General features: G+C 52.8%; 1 protein-coding gene across 1 annotated transcript; it reads left to right on the plus strand.

Moving 5' to 3' along the window:
* Nucleotides 1–10,035: 10,035 nt before the first annotated feature.
* Nucleotides 10,036–19,925, plus strand: ADGRG5 (adhesion G protein-coupled receptor G5; the record flags this gene model as incomplete). The annotated part of the gene is made up of 11 exons (XM_082677964.1): nucleotides 10,036–10,099; nucleotides 10,315–10,393; nucleotides 11,022–11,178; nucleotides 11,780–11,896; nucleotides 12,581–12,724; nucleotides 14,097–14,249; nucleotides 14,985–15,106; nucleotides 15,367–15,635; nucleotides 16,247–16,364; nucleotides 19,180–19,457; nucleotides 19,837–19,925. The coding sequence occupies 11 exons, from the start codon at nucleotides 10,036–10,038 to the stop codon at nucleotides 19,923–19,925; spliced, it is 1,590 nt and encodes a 529-aa protein (XP_082534090.1).
* Nucleotides 19,926–20,622: the final 697 nt, after the last annotated feature.

Here is a 20,622-nt window from a genome sequence, read left to right on the forward strand (position 1 = left end):
GCGGGTTGCGGACTGGCTCTGACCCTGGCCGTCCTAGTTGGTGGGGTGGGGGACCCAAACCTAACTTTGGGGCGAGGGGCGCGGGCCGAGCCGGCGGGATCAGCACAGAGCTTGCCGGACCCCGACATAGGCCCCACCCCAGCATGGGGGCCGAGAGTAGGGGGGAAGGAAGGCATGGTCTGGGGGCGCCCGCGGGGCTCGGCTTTCCCGCCTCAGGTTTCTCCTTGCGCCAGTGACATACTAGGCGCCCAGCAGCTGAAGTGGGCACCGGCTGTCCCGGGCTCAGCACGTGGAGCGTGTTTACCAAGTGTTCACTTTTGTTACCTGCATTCTTCCCAGTGCCAGCTCTGCCACCGAGTGGACGTGGAGGAGCAAGTCCCTGCCCCTCCTCCGGCCTCAGTTTTCCCTTTGTACAACAGAAGGGTTGGCCAGAGTAACCTCGCGCGTGTTGAGAAGTGTGATGGGGCACTTGGCCCGCCGGGCGGAGGTTTTCTCTGATGTGCCAGGGTACTTCCTGTGAAGGGTAGGGCTGCAGTTGACGGGGCGGTCCCGGGCAATTACCTTCTGGGGCCCTTGCGTGCGCCCTGCCACTTTGGGACTTCCTCCCTTGCGAGTGAGTGTTTTCGGTTTTGGCGAGATGGGGAGGCGGGCGCCTGGCGGCCCTGTTCTTACCACATCCTGTCCGCTGGAAGGCCACTGAGGTGAATCCGTCTAAAAAGAGGACCAGAAGTTCAGAGAGGTATATTGCTGTATTGGGACTTTACATGGGAAAAGAAACTAAAAATGAAGAAGATAAATTAGTTTGAACCGGTAATTAACAGTAGAGACACATCTCTTTTTATTGCCCTTCACAAGATGTTTTGTTTTAACAAATTGAAGGTTTGTGGCAACCCTGTCTAGAGCGAGTCTGTTGGCACCAACGGCATGTGCTTAATTCGAGTCTCTGTGTCACCGTTTGATAACCCTCAAAATATTTCAGACCTTCCACCAGCAAAAAGGTTATGACTTGCTGAAAGCTCAGATGATGGTTAGCATTTTTTAGCAATAAAGATTTTTAAGTTAAAAAGATTTTTTTAGACATAATGCTATTGAACACTTACTAGACTACAGTATAGTGTAAACATAACTTTTACAGGCACTGGGAAACCAAAAAATTCGTGTGACTCGACTTACTGCAATATTTGATTTACTGTGGTGACTTGGAACCGAACCTGAAATATCTCTAAGGTATGCCTGTATTTAAATTATGGTTGCAATCATGCATGCGTTAGAATGAACAAAGTATTGGCTCTTTGCAGCAAGAGGATCAGTTTTTGCAGAAGTATTTGGGGTTTCACTCCCAAGGCTCACTATGAATCCTTTGATAGTCAAACAGTTCTCTCTGGAAGTTCTTGGTCATTTCTCTTACAGAAGTTCTCTTCCTCTGTGGTCAGCTGCTGCTCCATTTCCACGGCATCACTTCCATCAACTTCATGAAATCTCACGCTTTTTGCAAGATTTGCAGTTTCACTCATAACCATTTGCTTTGTATTTGCGTGGTTAAATGTTAATAGCATCTGACAGTCAGCTAGGGACTGATTTGGGTGGGGATATGTGGTGGTTGAGAGGGAACTAACCTGTAAATGTTGCAGTGGCTGGCCTTTGCTTACTGTGTGTATTTTGGACCTGAGAGATTCAGATATTGAGTACTCAGAGGACTGGAACATCCCCATTTTAAACTTGGGGAAATGCTCATTGAGGCTCTTGGCTCAGCCTTACCCAAAGTTTCACAGCCAGTAAGGACAGCCATGACCAAGAGTCTAGAGTTCTTTACCAGAGTTTTCTGGAGGTGGGGATACAGATAGTGAAGGTGGAAGAGGCTGAGTTGATGATGAACCTAAGCTCCAATTATAACATCATCACAATAGGGCTCTCTCTCAAGAAAAGAAACAAATATACTGTCCTGGGGTGTCTCTTGCAGGGGGTGAGGTGAGAACTGCCCGCTCATAGACCCTAGCTGTGTGTTGACCATAGGCTTGGGAGTTCACATGAATTAACTCAGTCTGATAGCCCTCCTATGAGCTGGGTGTTGTTACCACCATCTCACAGTGAGAAATGTGATCCTCAGATCAGAAGCCCGGTGACAGACTCAGGTCACACGGCTGGGAGGTCTCAGAGCCCAGATCTGACTTTCAGTTTTCCCATTCTCATTCCTTTTGCTAAAACCACCCCTCCTGGCAGTCTTCTGGATGCAGCGCTAATCTGGTGTCAGCCTCCCAGTGGCCCCTGAGGGGTTTCTTTCCCCAATTTAGCACAGGAGGGTTTTGATTGAGGCTTGTGTTAGCATTTCCCACACTTCCGCAGTTCTCTGGCCTGTGTCTCTGCCGCCACTTTTTGCCATCAACATATAGCACTTGTGCTATTATTTACGTAGTGTTTTTCTTTAAATCATTTCACTTTTTTCAGGACAGACGTGTATTTTAGGCTAAATAGGAAATGTGTTATCAGGTGCTGTAACTAGAAGAAAGTCATAAAAATAAACATCATGTAAATAAACAACATCATCAGTCTAGTCTAGCTAGAAACTTTCTCTCTGTTAAAAAGGGATACAATTTGTACACCCATGTTCATAGGAGCATTATTCATAATACCCAGAAGGTAGAAGCAACCCAAGTGTCTGTCGGTGGATGAATGGATAAACAAAATGTGCTCTATACATTCAAAGGAATATTATTCAGCCTTAAGAAGAAAGGAAATTCTGACATATGCTACGGCATGGATTGGCCATAAGGACATCATGTTAAGTGAAACAAGCCAGTCACAAAAGGACAAATATTGTATGATTCCGTTTAAATGAGGTTCCTAGAGCCAAACAGAGACAGAAAGTAGAGTGGTGGTTACTAGGGGCTGTAGGGAGTGGGGAATGGGGAGTTAGCGTTTAATGGGTGCAGCGTTTCAGTTTCTGGAGGTGGAAAAGCTCTGAAGATGAAAGGTGGCCATGGTTGCAATATGAATGTACTTAATGCCACTGAACCGTATACTTAAAAATGGCTAAAATGGTAAATTTCTTGCATATTTTGCCACCATAAAAAATCACTAAAAATCAGGTGTCTTGTTTTCTATGTCCAGTAGAAGTTTGAAGAATGAAAATCAAAAGGACAGAAGGCAGTGGTAGAAAGAGGTTAGAGACAATTTAGTTCTACATGGGCGCTTCTGGTTGCCACCGGGATCGAGAAAGACTGAAAAGTAAATGACTTTTTCATGGTGTGACTCAGTAGTTTATCTAAAGGCCTGTCCGGGGTGCCACTTACTGCCCTCTCACAGATCACCGGGGGAGCAGCCCCCATGTGGAGAGACACTTCACTAGGGCTGGGGTGTGGCTCTCCCAGGCTGGGGAGTGGGAAGTGGCTTGCCTTCCTCCCTGCCAGGGGGACTGAACAAGGACCTGACACACCTCCTAAAGCGGAAGCATCTAGAATGTTTTATAGGGGAATTGGAGTCAGAAAAGGCTTCCCAGAGTAGGCAGGACTGGGCCCTAAGGGATGGAGAGGAGCTAGCGTGCCACCCAGGTATGTGTGTGTCAGAGCAGGAACAGAGCAGGGAGATGGGGATGAACATGGCAAGCACATCCCGAACTGGCTGGAAGTAGAAGTTGGATGGGGCTAGACCGTGAAGACAATGGGAGCCACTGCTGGCTTTTGAGCTGGGGAGTGTCTTGGCAGTGAGTTCCAGGATCTGGAGGGCAGGGTTATGTAACTGGCACCCCCAGTTGAGGTGGTGCATAGTAAGGCTAGCACAGATCCAGGATGGAAAATAGAGGGGCTTTTGGGGTGAGCAGGGCTTCCTCCTGGGCCCTGAGAGCAGCTGCTGGTGTTGTAACCCTAGAGGTGGCCAGGAGACCTTGGAAAGGAAGGAAGGGCCTAGAGGTCAAGGGCTTCATCATGGCCACAGAAAACCAAAGTGTGGAGGAGGGCAAGAGTTTGTCTAAGTCACCCAGCAGGAGTGTGGCCGAGTGGTCAGGGCACAGACACACAGTGTCCCTGCAAAGTCTTTGCACTGCAGCTGGGGTGGGCCTGCACCTCCCCTAAATCTCCCTGCCCTGCAAGGAGCAGCTCCCCTCCTTCCCCGCACAGAGGCCACCTGAGCTACCTGTGGGCTGTGCTTGAGCAGATACAGCAAGACCTCCAGTGTTGGGGCAGAGAAGAGGGAGACCATGTTGGGACCTGCTTCTTTCTCCCTGTTGCTGCATCCCCATCACAGCCCTGGGGGTAGAAAAGCACATTCTTGAGTCAGAATTTTCCCAGGGAGTCTGGCTGGGGCCCTGGCAAAAGAGAGCACCCTGTCTCCCCACCAACACACACAGACACTTCCCCCTGTTGCTTAGGGTTCTGTGGACGAGGTGACTGATGTAGGACAGGCTGGTCCAGACCCCTGGCTCAAGGAGAAGCTGGCCGGCCTTCCAGCCTCACAGTTCTGGCCATGTTTTCTGAGCTCTGCTCCCAGTGAGCCCTTTCTCCAAAGGGCTCTGCACTGGGTAACTCTTGTCCTCCCAAGGCCTCAGGCACCCCATCTGTGAAACCTGAGGGCTTCACGGAGCACTTCCGCTGACTCTGCAGCATTACCCTTGATAAGCCCCACACCACCCCATGAAGTGGTACTGTCATTGTCTCCATTTTACAGAGGGGAAACTGAGGTTCAGAGAATTTCCGTCACGTGCCCAAAGTTACCCAGCCAGGAAATGGTGGGCCTGGGATTTGAACCCAGGCAGCGTGACCCAGCCCTTGCCTGAGGTCCTTGCCATCATCCATCTCATTGATCGTTAGGTCAGGCAGGGATCATTCTCCCTTTCCTACACAAGGGGAAACTGAGGCCAAGAAAGGTGACGTCTCTTGCCCAAGGGCACAGAGCTGAGTGGGTCTTGGACCCCGCTGGATGCCACATTGGCCAGCCCTCCTCCCTCTCCCCACGGACGCCCAGCATCTCTGCAAATGTGCAGCTGCCCGAAGGAAGTGCTGCAGGCCCTGAGGGGGTGAGATCAAGGGGTGAGCTGGGAGTGGCTATCAGCTCAGAAGTAACAAATAGCCTTCTTCCAGTGACAGAAGAAGGGAAATGGGAGCGTGCAGTGCAGCTGTTGGGTGAAGAGAGCAGAGAGCAGTGCAGGGGCAGGGAGGTCGCCTGCCCGCAGCACAGAGGTCCCCAACTTCCCCTTCTTCGTGCAGAAGGCGGCGAGACGGCGGTGAGACAACAGCAGCTGCACAGGTCAGCCCCTCGGTCTGGGTCTTTCCATGCCCCACTCCCTCCAGATTCTGTCCTGACCCTTGGGTTCCCTAGCAGGCACTGGGCACACCCCTACCTGGGTGGTTGCTGGACTGGTGACATCCGTGGAGCCGCAAGGTAGGGACTCACCTTCATTCCCTTCACCAGTTCCTGGGCCCCTGATGACAACCCCAAATCTCAGGAATGTACAGATCTATGTTTTTGAAAAAAGGCATTTAAATTAAGGAGTGGTTGGGTGCTGGGTTCAAATATTTATCCCCCCCACCCCCCTACCCCATGTGGACTGGTGCAAGTTATTGAACTTTGCTTTTCTGCACCTGAGTTTCCTCATCTGTAAAATGGGGCTAGTCCAGTAACCTACACCTCAGGTGACAGGGGTGAGGGCCTGGCACAGAGTTTATGTTGGGCGAATCAGAGCAGATGCGGTTCCTCTGAGTGACCTGGAAGGGAGCCTGGGGACAGTGTGTTCTCAGGCAAAGGCTCTGGACCTGGCTGGGTCACAGACCCCCTGTTGGGTGCTGGTGGAGCCTCCTTTTCCCTGCCTGTGAAATGGGGCTGATAATGGCACCTGTCAGGACTTTCCTGCAGAGACCACAGGTTCACTTTTCACCCAGGCCAGGGGGAGGCCAGAAGTAGGGACTTCAGCCTTTGGTTGGCAAGAGCAGTTGCTGGGAGGGGCAGGCGGGGCCCTATCCAGGAATGCAGTGGCCCAGTGGAGCCTGGTGCTGTTGGGGAGAGGGTGGGCACAGCCAGCTCTGGATAGGAAGGCAGGGCTTCCGAGCTCTCCCGCCGAGTGTAGTCCTGGCTGGCAACCGTGGGTCAGAGCCTTAGATTCCCTGGAGTGTGGATCATGGAAATGGTTGTCTGAGTCTCTCTCCCTGGGAAATAGATGACCTTGGCCTCATTTTACAGATGAGAAAACCTGAAGCACAGAAAGGTCAAGTTCCTTGCCTAAGGTCAGACCTCAAGTGCTGAATACTGGAACTAGTTATCGAATTTACATCTTCTGAAGGCTCTGTTCTGCTCTCCACTTGTCGCCTCATCCATGCAGCAACTCAGCCACCAGGCCATCTTTAGGAGGCTGCAGCGCATTGTGGGAGAGAGCACTTGACTTGGAGTCTGGGTTTGCGTTTCGGCTGCCCACTGGCCTGCTGAAGAACCCCGGGAAAACCCTTGTGTGGTATTCAGTTTTGCCACGGTCAATGGAACCTTCTTGAGAGTCAGGTAAGGGATTTCTGTTTTCTAGAGGACCCCAAATAGCAAATCGCAAAAAGACGGAGATGGCTGAAGGTGTGAGGTAATGGTGAGTGGTGGTCTCTCTGAAAAGATGAGGCGGGGGATGTTGGAGGTTGCAAGCAGAAGTGAAGATTGTGGTTGCTCCTGGGAAAGGGGGTGGAAACCACAGCTTCTCTTTGGGTGCTTGGTGGGGAGGGTGTCACTTCTGCTTTGGCCTTAATTTCCCCAGTTGCAGGGTGGGGTTAAGCTCCTCTTCCCTCTGTGTATGGCTGGCAGAAGCATGGCCAAGGGCCTGGGGACCCCGTCTTAGGGTCCAGACCCTGGAGGTCAAATCCACATCACTGTCTGGGCCTCAGTTTCCCCCTTCGTACTGTGAGGGGGTCTTTCCTACACTCTCGGGTTCTCAGTTTTCTCACCTGAAACATTCCAAATGGTTTCATTCAGTGGTTTCCTTTGTCCCCCCAAATCTTTTCCTTTAGTCGCTGAGGCTCTGAGAGGGTAAGTGAATTGCCCAAGGTAACACAGCCAAATAAATAACCTAATAGCCAAATAAATAAGAACCCAGCACTCTATGACTCCGAAGTCTTTATTCTCTTTTATTTATTTATTTATTTATATGTGTTATATTATATGTGTTATTTTTAACCTGTTCTTTCCGCTCAATGGTATGCTGTGCTCCTCTTTTATGTGGCTATTTGCATCGTAATTCTTAATAGTGAAATGGCAATCCATCGTACTGTATTTTTTTAACTTTTAATTTTGAAACAATGAAAAATTCACAGGAAGTTGCAAAAAAGGTTTTGTGTGCGTTTCATCCGGTCTTCTTCAATGGTAACATCTTTCACACCTGAGGTACAATATCAAAACCAGGAAATTGACTTTGGTACAATTCACAGCCTTTATTCAATTTCATCAGTTTTTATGCACTGATTTATGTGTGTGTGGGTGTGTGTGCTTAGTTCTGTGCAATTTTATGACGTGTAGATTCTTGTCACCACCATCACAATGAAGATACAAAACTGTCCCATCGCCACAAGGCTCCCTAGTGCTGCTCCTTTACAGAAACACCCCCATCCCTAACTGTTGGCAACCACTAATCTGTTCTCCGTCTCTATAATTTTGTTATTTCAAGAATGTCATGTAAATCAAATCATACTGTATGCAACATTTCGAGATTGGCTTTCCCTTGAGACCCGTCCAAGTTGCGAGAAACAGTATATTTTTCTAATTGCTGAGTTGTAGTTCATGGTACAGATGTACCTGAGGTTGTGTAACCATTCACCCATTGAAGGCACATTGGAATTGTTTCCAATTTGGGGCTATTGCGAATAAGGCTGCTATGAAGTTCTGCAACAAGAGAAGCCACTGCAAAGAGAAGCCCCCGCTCGCCACAACTAGAGAAAGCCAGTGTGCACCAATGAAGACCCAATGCAGCCAAAAATAAATAAATAAATTAAATTAATTGAAAATAAATAAACTATGTTGTGTGCGTTAAAAAAAAAAACAAACAAAAACACTTAAGTGCCTGGTAGGGCTTGGTGACTGGTGAGGCTTCACCGTAAGCTTGGTCCTGGCTGTTTTATCAAGGAGCACCAAAATGTCAGTAGCTACAGGATACTTTTCTTAGAACGGTCAGTTCTGCGGAGAAGAATTTTCTCCTGCCTCGGAGCATCATTGCCTGGCTGCTGGCAGTCTTCTGGAAGCTGATTGGAGGAGGAGGTGGGGAGGGGATATGGCTTAATTTTCCTGTACCAGAACGGCACCTTGCAGATTCTCTCTGGTGCACTGTCTGCAGGGAATGTACTTTGTGTTGGAGGGTAGGGTTGAGGATGCAAGGGTGGTGAGGAAGGTTCCTGGATGCTCCAGGTGGCAAAGGAGATCTGGGGACCCAGCTGGTCATTTTAAAAACTCACAACCAGCAGGCCCCCGTTTTTAGCCTCACCCTTCATCCCACCTTCAGAGGTTCCCGATGCTTCCAGCGCTCAAGTGCTCCCACAGTGGTGAGGCTTGACCTAGCTGTCTTCCCCGTGTCCCCTCCCCGATCCCCCCACCCGCTGTATTCACCTCTCCTTACTGCAAGCGCTTGGGTTCAACGTCTTATGGTCTGCTAACTTTTGTTTTTTTAAGCAGGTGGCCACCTGCTTTGCGGCCTCCAAGGTTTCACTGATATCTCTCATCTGCTGTTGTCTTCTTTCCCATTGTTCTGTCTTTTGTGGCTTTGTGTCTGTTTTATTCATTCACTCTCATTTTAGTGGAGTTTCGGGGGTAGGCATAAATTTGCTATGTTTAAGCAGAAGTTTATTAGTTCATTTTAACGTTAAAAAAATAAATTTATTTATTTATTTTTGGCTGCATTGGGTCTTCATTGCTGCACACGGGCTTTCTCTAGTTGCGGTGAGCGGGGGCTACTCTTCCTTGCGGTGCGTGGGCTTCTCATTGCAGTGGCTTCTCGTTGTGGAGCACGGGCTCTAGTTGCGCGAGCTTCAGTAGTTGTGGCACCTGGGCTCAATGGTTGTGACATGCAGGCTCAGTAGTTGTGGCTCCTGGGCTCTAGAGCACAGGCTCAGTAGCTGTGGCGCACAGGCCTAGTTGCTCTGCGGTATGTGGGATCTTCCTGGACCAGGGATCAAACCCACGTCCCCTGCATCGGCGGGCGGATTCTTAATCACTGTGCCACCAGGGAAGTCCCTATTAGTTAATTTTAAAACCGAGGGAAATGAGGGCAGAGAGGGACAGATTCTTTTTTTTTTTTTAAAACCAAAACATTGGATTTATTTTCACAAATTTGAACCTGACATCTTCATTCATAACTAACAGCTGCCATAGATCCTGGCAGTCACAAAAATAAGTGAAAATGAAGAGAAGGTTGCAAAGCAAGTGTTGAATACAGTACTTAACAATATGTTCAAATCCCATTATACTTTAAAATGGGCTTTGGGGGAATTCTTTGTGGACAAAGGCAGTGGTTTTCCTGATGTCATCCAGCTTCTGTGATTCTTGGTGGCCTCTGACCTCCCACGATTGTCATCAAAACCAGCCTTCTCCTGAAACTCTTAGTTCTCGTCTTTTTCTCTGCTCCAACTTTCGGATTCCCCCAGCTGCTGCTGCTGGTAGTTTAATCAGAGAGGGACAGATTCTTGCCCGAAGTCACATGGTGGGTGAACGACAGGGCTGGACAGGATTAATGACAAGCAACTCCCAATGTTCCCCTGGGTAAGATCAGAGCCCCGGGGAGGCCCCCAGAGATACCATGTTTTGGGAGGAGGATGTGTCTCAGGCAGAGCTGCAAATGATCAAGGGCTCTGGAGTAACAGAGACATGGCTTCAGGCAGCCTCACGCAAAGCAAGACGCCTTGCTCGCTGAGCCACGGTTTCCTCATCTGTGAGATGCAGGAGTGGTGAGGATCAAATAAGATGCTGCGCGTCCTATTCTTGGGGTGTGCCAGATGCCTAGCGTTAGAGGTGGCTCTTTCACCGAGGTGACAAAGACATGCACCTTTTCCAGGGCGGGAGCCAGTTCTTGGAGGAGACTCGGTACAGGACATGGATCGCTGCGGGGCCCTTTTCCTCTGCCTGTGCCTCTTGATGTTTCAGAGCAGAACAGAGGGTAAGAGGGCTCCGCTGAGCTGCAAGGGCCATCCTAGCCTGGACCCCTGGCTGTGATGTGAAGCGGGGAGGCCTCAAACCAAGGGAGATTGAAAAGGGGCACTTAGGCCTCCTGGGGCAGCAGGACGCTGGGGCGGAAGGCCCAGAGGCCGTGGGGCGGGAGGCGGGGCAGCTGCAGACAGAGACTGAGGCGGATGTCTGACTCTCTCCTCACAGAGGCATCCCAAGAAATCCTGCGCTGGATGAAGAGAATGGAGACGGCAGCCAGGAGCCGGAGCCTCACTTCTTTTGCTGAGTGAGTTGGGTGTCCCTCCTCTCCCTCCCAGAGTCAGCTGTGCCTCCACCCCCAGCTTGCACCTTGAATCCATGGCCCAGGGTTGGTCCAGGGTAGACTGTTAATTCATTTATTCAACACTCATTTATTGAGTAGCTACTGTGTGCCCGGCACCAAGCTCTGGAGACGTGGGATAGACACATCCCTGTTCTCATTGAGTTTACTGTCTGGTTGGGGGCCCTTAACCATGGATGCCATGAAACCAGGCGCAGAATCACGGGTCTCCATGCATTTTTCTGGGAAGGGGCTCCAAGACTTGGGCTGGGCTCTCCAGAGTCTGTGACCCAAAAGCCTAGTAGCTCAGGGTAAGAGGCCAATGCTGATGACTGACCAGGGAATCATAGGGCTGTGGAGCACTTCAGTCAGTGGGGAGCTGCCAGGGAAGGCTTCCTGGAGGAGGTGTCAACAAACTGGAACCCAAACAAGAGTTAATGGAAGGAGATGGGTGGGGTGGGGAGGTGAGAGTGTGCCAGGAACACTCTGCAGAGGTCTAGAGGTGGGAGTGACGGGTGTGGGATGGGGGAGGCTGTGGAGAGTGCCACTCACCTCCATCCTTACCCCGGGCTCTGGCCACCTCTCTCACTTTCAGGCTCATCCATGGCCTAGAGTCAAGGCTACTCAATGCCAGCTTTGGGGGCCATAACCTCACTTTGCGGACGCATACCATCCAGACACTAGCCTTCAAGCTGGGCTGCAACTTCACTGGCCTCTCACTGGGAAGTGCTGCTCTGCAGCAGGTCCCCCAGGTCAGAGGTGGCCAGGGATTGGGGGTGGCCAGAGCCTCTACCCCAGAAATCCTCCGGGGGTTTAAGGTCTGGACTTTCCCCAGGGTCCATCGCCCACCTTCCCACCAATCAGGGCTCTGCCTTAATAGCTGTGAGTTGCCGCCTCTGTAAAATGGGGCTGACGTTCTTCATGTGAATGATGGAAAGGGGGTGCTTGTGGCCCCTCAGGGGCAGTGTCCTCTTCCTGCTTTTGCAGGTTCCTGGGGTGAGGCAGTCGTGGGAGAGGCCAGGGGAACGGGACACCTTTGAGGGCCCTGGTATGATTCCTGCTGAATACCTGGGTGCTGGGGGATCCATCCCCTCCATCTTCAGGGACCCAGCTGAGTGGAATAAATAACCCAAATTCAAGACCAGAACAGCCTGAAGGGAAGTCCTGAGATCGGGGGAAGTTTGGGTGGAGGTGCAGCCTGGCAGGAGAGGGTTCTGTGGGCGGAGGCTCCAAGGTAGGAGAGGCTCGGGGCAAGGCTGGGAGGGCTTCCTGGGGAGTGGGGAGCAGTGAAGGTGTTGTGGTGGGTCTGGAGGCTTCGGACACCAGGTGCAGCCTATCTCTGGCTCTCCACAGGCCCAGGTCCCACTCGCCATGCAGTTCCCAGCTGAGCTGACTCATGATGCCTGCAGGGTGCGCCCCAGGGAGCTGACTCTCATCTGCATCTACTTCTCCAACGCCCGCTTTTTTCAGGTCAGGGCCTGCTAGTAGGCCAAGCAGGGTGGATGTGGGCTCCTTCTTGGGGGGTCACTGCAGGCATGCATGCCACCTCCTGGCCTCTGGGCAGGGACCAGCCTACTGTGCAACTTCAGTCAATCAGTGCCCCTCTCTGGGCCTCTGTTTTAGCAAAATGGAAGGGAGGCATGATTATAATGTGCAAACGAGACCTAAGAAGTCTACTGTTTGTGTGCCTCTCCCTAGATGGGAGATAGACAAGTAGGTCACAAGATCTTTGTCCTCAGAGAGCTCTCTATCTCAACAGTTAGACCAGGACCTTAGAGACTTAATTTTAGCTTGAGGTTGATTATAACCATAGAGATTCAAAGGGATGGATGAGTCAGGGTGAGGTCAGGATGGCTCCCAATGAGCAGTCCTGGAGGGCTTCTGGAGGAGGTGTCTTTTAACCTTGGCTTTGAAAGTGAGTTAGGGTAGGGTGACATGGAGGGTATGAGGCTGGAATTCATTTAACAAATGGGAGGTGATGGTGGTGGTAGTGAGAAGACAGGGTTCCAGGTGGAGGGGGCAGCATACGCAAAGGCTGTGAGGCTGGCACAGCTGTACAAGTGAAAGCCATGCTGCTTGTTCTCATCCGGGGAGGAGGGGCTGGAGAATGGGGGCTCTTGGACCTCATCCAGGGTCTCCTCATGTCCCCTCCAGTCAGTGCTTCTTCTGTTGCCCTTCCAGAAAGACATCAATTCATCTGTGCTCAATAACTATGTTCTGGGGGCCCAGCTGAGCCATGGACAAGTGAGCAACCTCCGTGAGCCGGTGAACATCAGTTTCTGGCACAACCAAAGCCTGGTATTGTTGGGGCCACCCCCACGTCCACCCCACCCCTACCCCCTTGTGGCTGTCCTGTCGAACACTGGTTTGATCAAACCCAGACTTGTGGAACTATCTTAGAAACAAGCTGCTTTAAATCTATCATACTTTGAAAATTCCTGCCAAAGAAATGAGAGAGAAGCTTTGACACACTGCATTCATCAGGATTCTTTGAATTGCACATGATAGAAAACCAACTCAAGCCAGCTTATTGGCTCATGTACGTGAAATGTCCAGGGCTGTTCTAGCTTCAGGCACAGATATGATGCCATAATGGCTCAGTCTCCATCTCTCAACAATGGTTTCCTGCCTTGGCTTTCCACTCTGTGGCAAGGTGGCAGCTGAAGTGCTGGACCTCCTTCCCCTCTTCTCAGCAGGCTCTTTCTTGCCAGTGCAAACCAGGATCCCATAACGGATTCTAAAGGTCCAGCTGGGTCATGTGTCATCCATCCCTGACCCATCACTGTGCCCAGGGGGATGGAACATGTAGATTGGCCAGACCTGGGTCACATGGCCCAGGGACTGGGCTGGATTCATTTGACCCGTCATTGGGAGAGGGATGGGTCCCCAAGGAAACTACAGATATTGATGCCGAAAGAAGGAAGAAGGGCTGCTGGGTGGGCACAAGCCCTGATGGCATTCCCGAAAAGCCCCAGAGTCTGGCCATATCTTCTGTCAGCCTCATCAGGGCCGCTCTGCACTCCCAATTTCTCCACTGTCCTTTCCTTTCATTCTTCTGGGCTTTTGCCCCTGTTACATCCTTGCTCCACTTCTGTTGAAATCTGATGTGTCCTCTAAGGCCTCAGTGCCCCAGCTGTCCCTTCCCTTCTCAGGACTCCTCTGCCTTTTCCTCCATGGTCTTCCATGGAGTGCCCGTTTCATTTCCCTCACCTTTCCACCCACAGGGCTTGGCGTCAGGGCTGTCTGTAGATGACTGTCTCTCCCCCACTGGGATGGGTCTGGACTGTCATTGTTCCCCACGGGGAGGAGGGGAAAGCGGACATTGAGTACAGGCACCTACTGTATTGGCCAGAGCTGGGCACTCAAGATTTCTCATTGCCTTTGATTATTCCACCATCCTTGTGACTCGAGTATAAATGATCGCATTTTGCCGATGCATAAACTGAGGCTCAGAGAACCTCTGTGACTTTCCCAGGTCACTCTCAGAGTCCGTTGGGGAGGTGGGGCTGGAATCTGGTCTGTCTGATGCCAAAGCCCAGCCCGTGCCTGGTAAAATGTTGACAAGGGTGCAGCTGAGTCACCTTCGGCCCCCATAATTACCAGACCCTCCCTGATCCATGGCCCTCCCCTCCACCCCCTGGATGCACCCAATTCCAGCATCTCCCCTTAGGAAGGCTACACGGTGACCTGTGTCTTCTGGAAGGAGGGAGCCAGCAAGCACCACTGGGGGGCCTGGAGCACTGAGGGCTGTCGCACAGAGCAGCCCTCACCCTCCCAGGTGCTCTGCCGCTGCAACCACCTCACCTACTTTGCTGTTCTCATGGTATGTGTGCATCTAGCCTGGGTGAGGGTGCTCAGAGCTGCAGAGGGCCCCCTATCCAGGACAGAGGAGAAAGGCAAAAGCTGGTGCAGGGGGCAGAAAATCCAACTCAAATGGGCTTAAGGAAAAAAAAAAAAACCAGAACACCTTATGGGTTCATGTTCCCGAAAAGGCTGGGTTAGGCTTCAGGCATGTCTTGCTCTAGGGGCTCAATGTCACCAAGATAGGACTCTATCTCAGTCTCTCAATCGTTCTTGCTTTGTGTTAGCTTAGTTCTCAGACAGGATCTCCCCATGGGCTTATAATATGGCTGCTGGCATTTCCTGTTTTATGTCCTACTAGGTTCAGGTCAGTAGAACGAGAGCTCTCTCACCGAATTCTGCCAGCCAAAGCCATAGGATTGAGTCCCACAGGCCTAGACTGTGTCCCATGCCCATCCCTTAACCAATCACTGTGGGCAGGAGGAGGGAAGGCTCTGATAGGCCAGGCCTGGTGCACCTGACTACACATAGTAGGAGAAGTGGAGGGTCCACCCACGTGCGGGAGTGAGGGAGGGGAGGAAGGGGAGATGGGAGTTGGGAGGCAGAAAAGCCGCTGTGTCTGCTGTGGCTGTTTTCAAGTCAGGACCACGGCTAGGATTGTAGGGTAGGGGGGCTTGAAGCTGAGGTCTTGGCAGGTGTCTTTGATTTAGGCAGTGGAGGGCATTTCCATGCTTCTGGCTCCCCTTCCCTCCCACAGCAACTCTCCCAGGCCCCGGTCCCTGCAGAGCTGCTGGCGCCCCTCACATACATCTCCCTGGTGGGCTGCAGCATCTCCATCGTGGCCTCGCTGCTCACTGTCCTGCTGCACCTCCTTGCCAGGTATTCCCCTGCCCTCGTGCTGGGCCAGCCCACCCACTGCTGCTCAGCACCCCTCCTTCTTTCCTACTTGGGCCCCCAGAGTCAGGTGGGCTTTTCCAGAGTGCAGAGGCTGGGAAGCAGGAGACCAGCCTCCTTGCATGTGGCTGTTGTTGGGTCCCTGCCCCTCTCGACCTGTGTCCCAGTCATTACGTGTCTATGAGCCCAGGGGGTGGCGCTGCCTGGTGACGTCCGGTCACGGAGGGCCACGCCCCCACCCGCAGGAAGCCGAGTGATTCCATTACGTGCATCCACGTGAACCTGCACGCCTCGGTGCTGCTCCTCAATGTCGCCTTCCTGCTGAGCCCAGTGCCGGCCGTGCCCCCCGTGCCTGAGTCAGCATGCGTGGCACTGGCTGCCACCCTGCACTACGCGCTGCTCAGCTGCTTCACCTGGATGGCCATTGAAGGCTTCAACCTCTACCTCCTACTTGGGCGCGTCTACAACATCTACATCCGCCGATATGTGCTCAAGCTCTGTGCCCTGGGCTGGGGTAAGCACGGTCTCCCTCTCGCTTGCTTCCTGAGGCTTCCAGCCAGACTGGGCGTCTGTCCCCTCCTGTCCTCTTTCTCCTCCACTGCCATGACCACTGGTCACCACCCCTGCCAGCACCCACCGCCGCTTCCTACATGACTATTCTTATCACCACTTCCACCTCCAAAGCATCTATATCACCACCACTTCCAACACCACCGTCACCTCCACCATCCTCAGCCTTATGTTCACCACCATCTCTGGTACCACCATCATCGGCGTCTCTATCACCATCCTAGCCCCTGTCTTCATTATCTCTTTCCTCACCGGTTCCCAAACCCTCTCTCCCATTACCTTCCAGCCATCACCTCCCAGTGTGACCACTACTACTGCCGCTACTGTTCCACCCTACAGCCCTCATTCATATCAGCCTTCTCCAAGACCACCAGGCTAATTGCTCTGAGGCTGGACCACGTGACAGCGGCTGGGGACTCAGAGCGATCTCTTTCCCTCCCCTCGCCCCACCCTCTGCTTGCCCGGTGGAATCCTGTTTTAGCAGCCCCAGGAACCCATGACCAGCCCATCTCTGGGGTCTCCTGAGAGATACTGAGCCTCTGTCCCACCCCTCAGGGGTCCCGGCCTTCCTGGTACTGCTCCTTCTTGCCGTCAAGAGCTCAGTTTACGGACCCTACAGGATCCCGCTCTCCGACAGCCAGGGGAACAGCACGGGCTCCCAGAACACGTCCATGTGAGTGCGCTCACGGCTGCGGCAGGCTCCCTGGCTCTAGTCCTGGGGCTCTAGACGGGGTGCCTTGTAGGCGGGACACTGACTGCAGGGCAGGGAGGGGACTACTGCTTACACGGGGCGTGGTTTCCAGGGGTCTTTGCCACGCCCCTTCTGCTGGATCCCTAAGGTCTCCTGCAGGACGGGTTCACTCTCTATGCTAGTTCTAGGAAGCACATGGGCCTCCAAGGCCAGGCCGGGGCAGGGGGGCCTTTGCCCCTCCCGGCCGCTGGCGGCCAGCGCCCCTCTGGCTCTCAGGCCGTGCGGTGGAGCTCAGCCTGTGCCTGGCTCTTCTCTCTCCTCACCTCCGTGCTTCGCTCAGGCGCTTGGCTGTGGCCCCCCCTGACCTGTGCCTGGCATGGCACTGCCAGCCCTCCAAACCTCCTAGTCAGAGAAGAGAGTGTTGTGGGGATTGGGACACCACAGGCACCGTGCTCAGAGTGTATGTGGGGAGGGGGCGCAAGGCGGTTTGGGGGACAGACTCTGTCGCCCCTTCCCGTGCCCTCGGACGTTAACCTCTTTCTTTTGATGAAATGTTTCTAACAGTCAACATAGAGGGAGTAGCTTAACAACCCCCTGCAGACCCATCACCAGCAGTTGGCCGTCTGGCCTTTTTCCCTCTCCTGGCTGACACCAGCTCAGGACGGCTGAGGGCTGGCTCTGAATCCTCACAGCAAGGAGCAGGCCCCATTGTCAGCCCTCGTTTACAGTTGGGGAAACTGAGGCACAGGCAGCTGAAGAACCCTGGCCAAGGAGACCCAGCCAGTTGAGGGCAGAGCTGGGACTTGGCTCTAGAGCCTGGCCCCCAACCACTGCCCATCCCAGTCTCTGGGAAGTGGGGGCTCTGGGCACGGAGTGAGGCTAAGATGGGGTTAATTCCTCTCTGTGAGGGTGGGGGTGTTTTCTCAGAGCAAGTGTGACTTAGGACTCTTTAAACGTGTGTTTTTATTGTATAACACGTGACATGGCAAAAGAACTGCAGTGATGCTTCCACAGAACAGGAAGCACGTTAATGCAGGGATGTTAGCGAGCTCCCGCGCGAAGAACCATCTCCTTCCCGGTCTTCCTCACCTCTCCCTCTCCCCTCTCACCCTGGACTTTGTGACTTTTATTCTCCTGCATTTAAAAAACCCTTACTACATATATATGTCTTTTTTAAAAATTCTTTTACATTTTTTGTTTTATTTTTTAAATTGAAGTATAATTGACATATAACACTTCATTAATCTCAGGTGTGCAACATAACGATTTGGTTGTATATATTGCCAAATGACCGTGACAATAAGTCCAGTTAACATCTGTCACCAGACATACAGAATTGATTTTTCTTGTGATGAGAACTTTTAAGATCTACTCTCTTCGCAACTTTCAATTATGCAATACAGTATTGTTAACTGTAGTCACCATGCTGTACATGACATCCCCAGGACTTATTTATTTTACAACTGGAAGTTTGCAACTTTTGACCCCCTTCACCCGTTTTGCACCCTGTCCCCCCCTCCCTGGCCTCTGGCAACCACCAATCTCTTTTCTGTATCTATGAACTTGTTTTTTTGTTTGTTTGTTTTAGATTCCACAAGTAAGTGAGATAATACGGTATTTGTCTTTCTTTGACTTATTTCGCTTAGCATAATGATCTCAAGGTCCATCCATGCTGTCGCAAATGGCAAGATTTCCTTCTTTTTATGACTGAATAATACTCCATTGAGTTTATGTGTGTGTGTATGTATATAGCACATCTTCTTTAACAGCGATTTTTAAAAACCTTGAAAATAACTCCAGTGCCCACTGACAGGACACCGGACTAGTACATGCGATAGAGCCACCCCTGTCAGACAAATCATCTGGCAGTGAAAAGGAATGGTCCACCACCACACTCATCCACTTGGGTGAACCCCCAAAATCATGTTCAAGGACTCTGTGACTGCAGTGAAAGGAGCCCGAGCAGGTGATCGTGACAGTTAGGGGCTCAGGCTCTGTGCTTAGACCGCGGGGCTTCAAGTCCCACCTTAGGCAGGTGTGCGTTTCTAAGCCTCATAGGGCCACCATGAGGGTCGCATGGCTGATTCACGGAAATCACGTGACCTGATGGGGTAAAAGGCAGCACCTGCCTTGAAGGTGTTGGGGGGAAGCAGAGGCCGTGAAGACCTCACGGAGGGTCTAGGACCAGGGCTGGGGCCACTGTCAGGGATCTCTCTGACCTTCTCTCTGCCCTCGGTGGAGTTTTCCTGCTGCTCCCCCGGCTCCTCAGTCCACACATGGAGAGCGCCCCTCCACCAAGCTGTGAGTTGCAGCAGCTCAGGGAAGGGCCGGTGGCCCAGTCCAGGTGGGGAGGGGCTCCTGGCACCGCTGCACGAAGATGGGGATGAGATGTTGATAATCATGTGGTGGGTGGAAGGAGAAATTTCCAGCAAAGAGGACCATGGACCAATGATGTAATCAATACCTTATAAGTTGACAGTTGGGCTGGGCGTGGAAGGGGGAAGGGTTAGATGTTCAAGGGAGGAGAGAGAGAGTTTTCAGGTGGGTAAGAGAGGGTAAAGGAGGCATGCAGAGGCTTCAGGCATGGGGCTGAGGTGGCAGGTGGGTCCTACCTGGTGGCCTGGCTGGAAAGCTGAGCCCAGGACTTCACCACCTGTGCAGTCAGGCAAGAAATGACGGGTCTGAGCCGGAAGACCGGACCGGGTTCAAGAGGCAGTCCAGGGGCCCAGGAGACCGTGGCTTCCCTGCCACGTCTTGGGAGCCACACCAACCCCAGCGCTTCGCCCCTCCCCTGCAGATGCTGGGTGCGGGACGCCTGGGTGCACGGTATCCTGGTCATGGGCTCTGGTGGCCTCACATCCCTTTTCAACCTGGTGGTGCTGGCCTGGGCGCTACGGGTCCTGCACAGACTGCGGGCGCAGGAGAAGGCGCTGGGCCCCCGGGCCTGCTGGGATACCGTCACCGTGCTGGGCCTCACCGTGCTGCTGGGCACCACCTGGATCTTGGCCTTCTTCTCCTTTGGTGTCTTCCTGCTGCCCCAGCTCTTCCTCTTCACCACCTTCAATTCGCTCTACGGTAGGGCCTGTGGTTGACCTGGAGGAAACCCCAGGGGGGTAGTGTACAGCTGCTACATGTTTACTACTGAAGGGCTCCAGGTTGAGGGGGTGAGTCAGGGGCTGAAATCTGGGCCCTGACAAGCTGGTTTGGGGCTACGCCCGCCCATAGGAGGGGGCGCCACCTTGTAATTTGCACAAAGGCAGCCTATGGGCTAGCGGTGGCTGGTCCTCCAGCTCCTACGCCTGGTCCCTTCTGGCCTCCAACAGGAAGGGCTTCTGAGAATTACTGCTGGGCCTCAGGGAGGCCCCACTTACCCCAGCCAAGGAGGTGCCTGGATCTTGGAGGAGGCCCCACGCTGTTCCTGAGGCGCTTCCACTAACCAGTCTTTTCCATGCAGGTTTCTTCCTCTTCCTGTGGTTCTGCTCCCAGAGGCGCCACTCAGAGGCAGAGATGGAGGCATTCAGCTCCTCCCAGATGGTGCAGTAGTCTGGACTGTCTGGACCTCCTGGCCTGGAGCCCCCAGCTTCTCTGGCTGCCTGCAGCCGGAGGCCCTGGCTTCCACTCGAGAAGATGGCAGGCCAGCTGCTGGACACCAGAGGCCACTGTCACCTCCAGGGGGCCTTTTCCACCTCCATGCCTTCCCCAGGCCCAGAGGGCAGCGTGTTGCTCTCCGTCCCCAGGCATTCTGCTCTGGGGCAGGTCCAGCCCCACCTGGGGGCAGCAAACTTGTCCCTGGTGCCTGGGCCCAGCTGGCCAGGCCTATGGCCAGAGCACTGGCCTGGGAGTCAGGAGGCCACGTTTCAATGCCTTTCTCTGAGTTTCACTGTCTGACCTTGGGCCTGTCATTTCTCACTGACCCTTGGTTTCCACATCTGTGACATGGTGACAGATGGCTCTGGTCCTGCCTAATCCCAGAGCTTTATGCAGATTCAATGGCACCAGGGAGGACGAGGTCATAGTGGGGTGGGGATCCCCACCCCGGCCTGGGCCTGCCCTTGAAACACCTGCTGGGCCCTGCTTCCTTCCTCCGGGAGAGGGTCAGCCTTGGCCGGGGGTCCCCAGCCCAGCGCTTAGAGACCCACCCAGTGTGTGAGACCTCACCAGCCTGTAACTGAGGCCTCTTTTCCTTTAACCCCCAAATTATGATGACTCTAACTCCAAGTCCACCCTTCCCAAAGATCAG

The sequence above is a fragment of the Grampus griseus genome, assembly GCF_964374135.1.
Source record: "Grampus griseus genome assembly, chromosome: 19".
Taxonomy (NCBI): domain Eukaryota; kingdom Metazoa; phylum Chordata; class Mammalia; order Artiodactyla; family Delphinidae; genus Grampus; species Grampus griseus.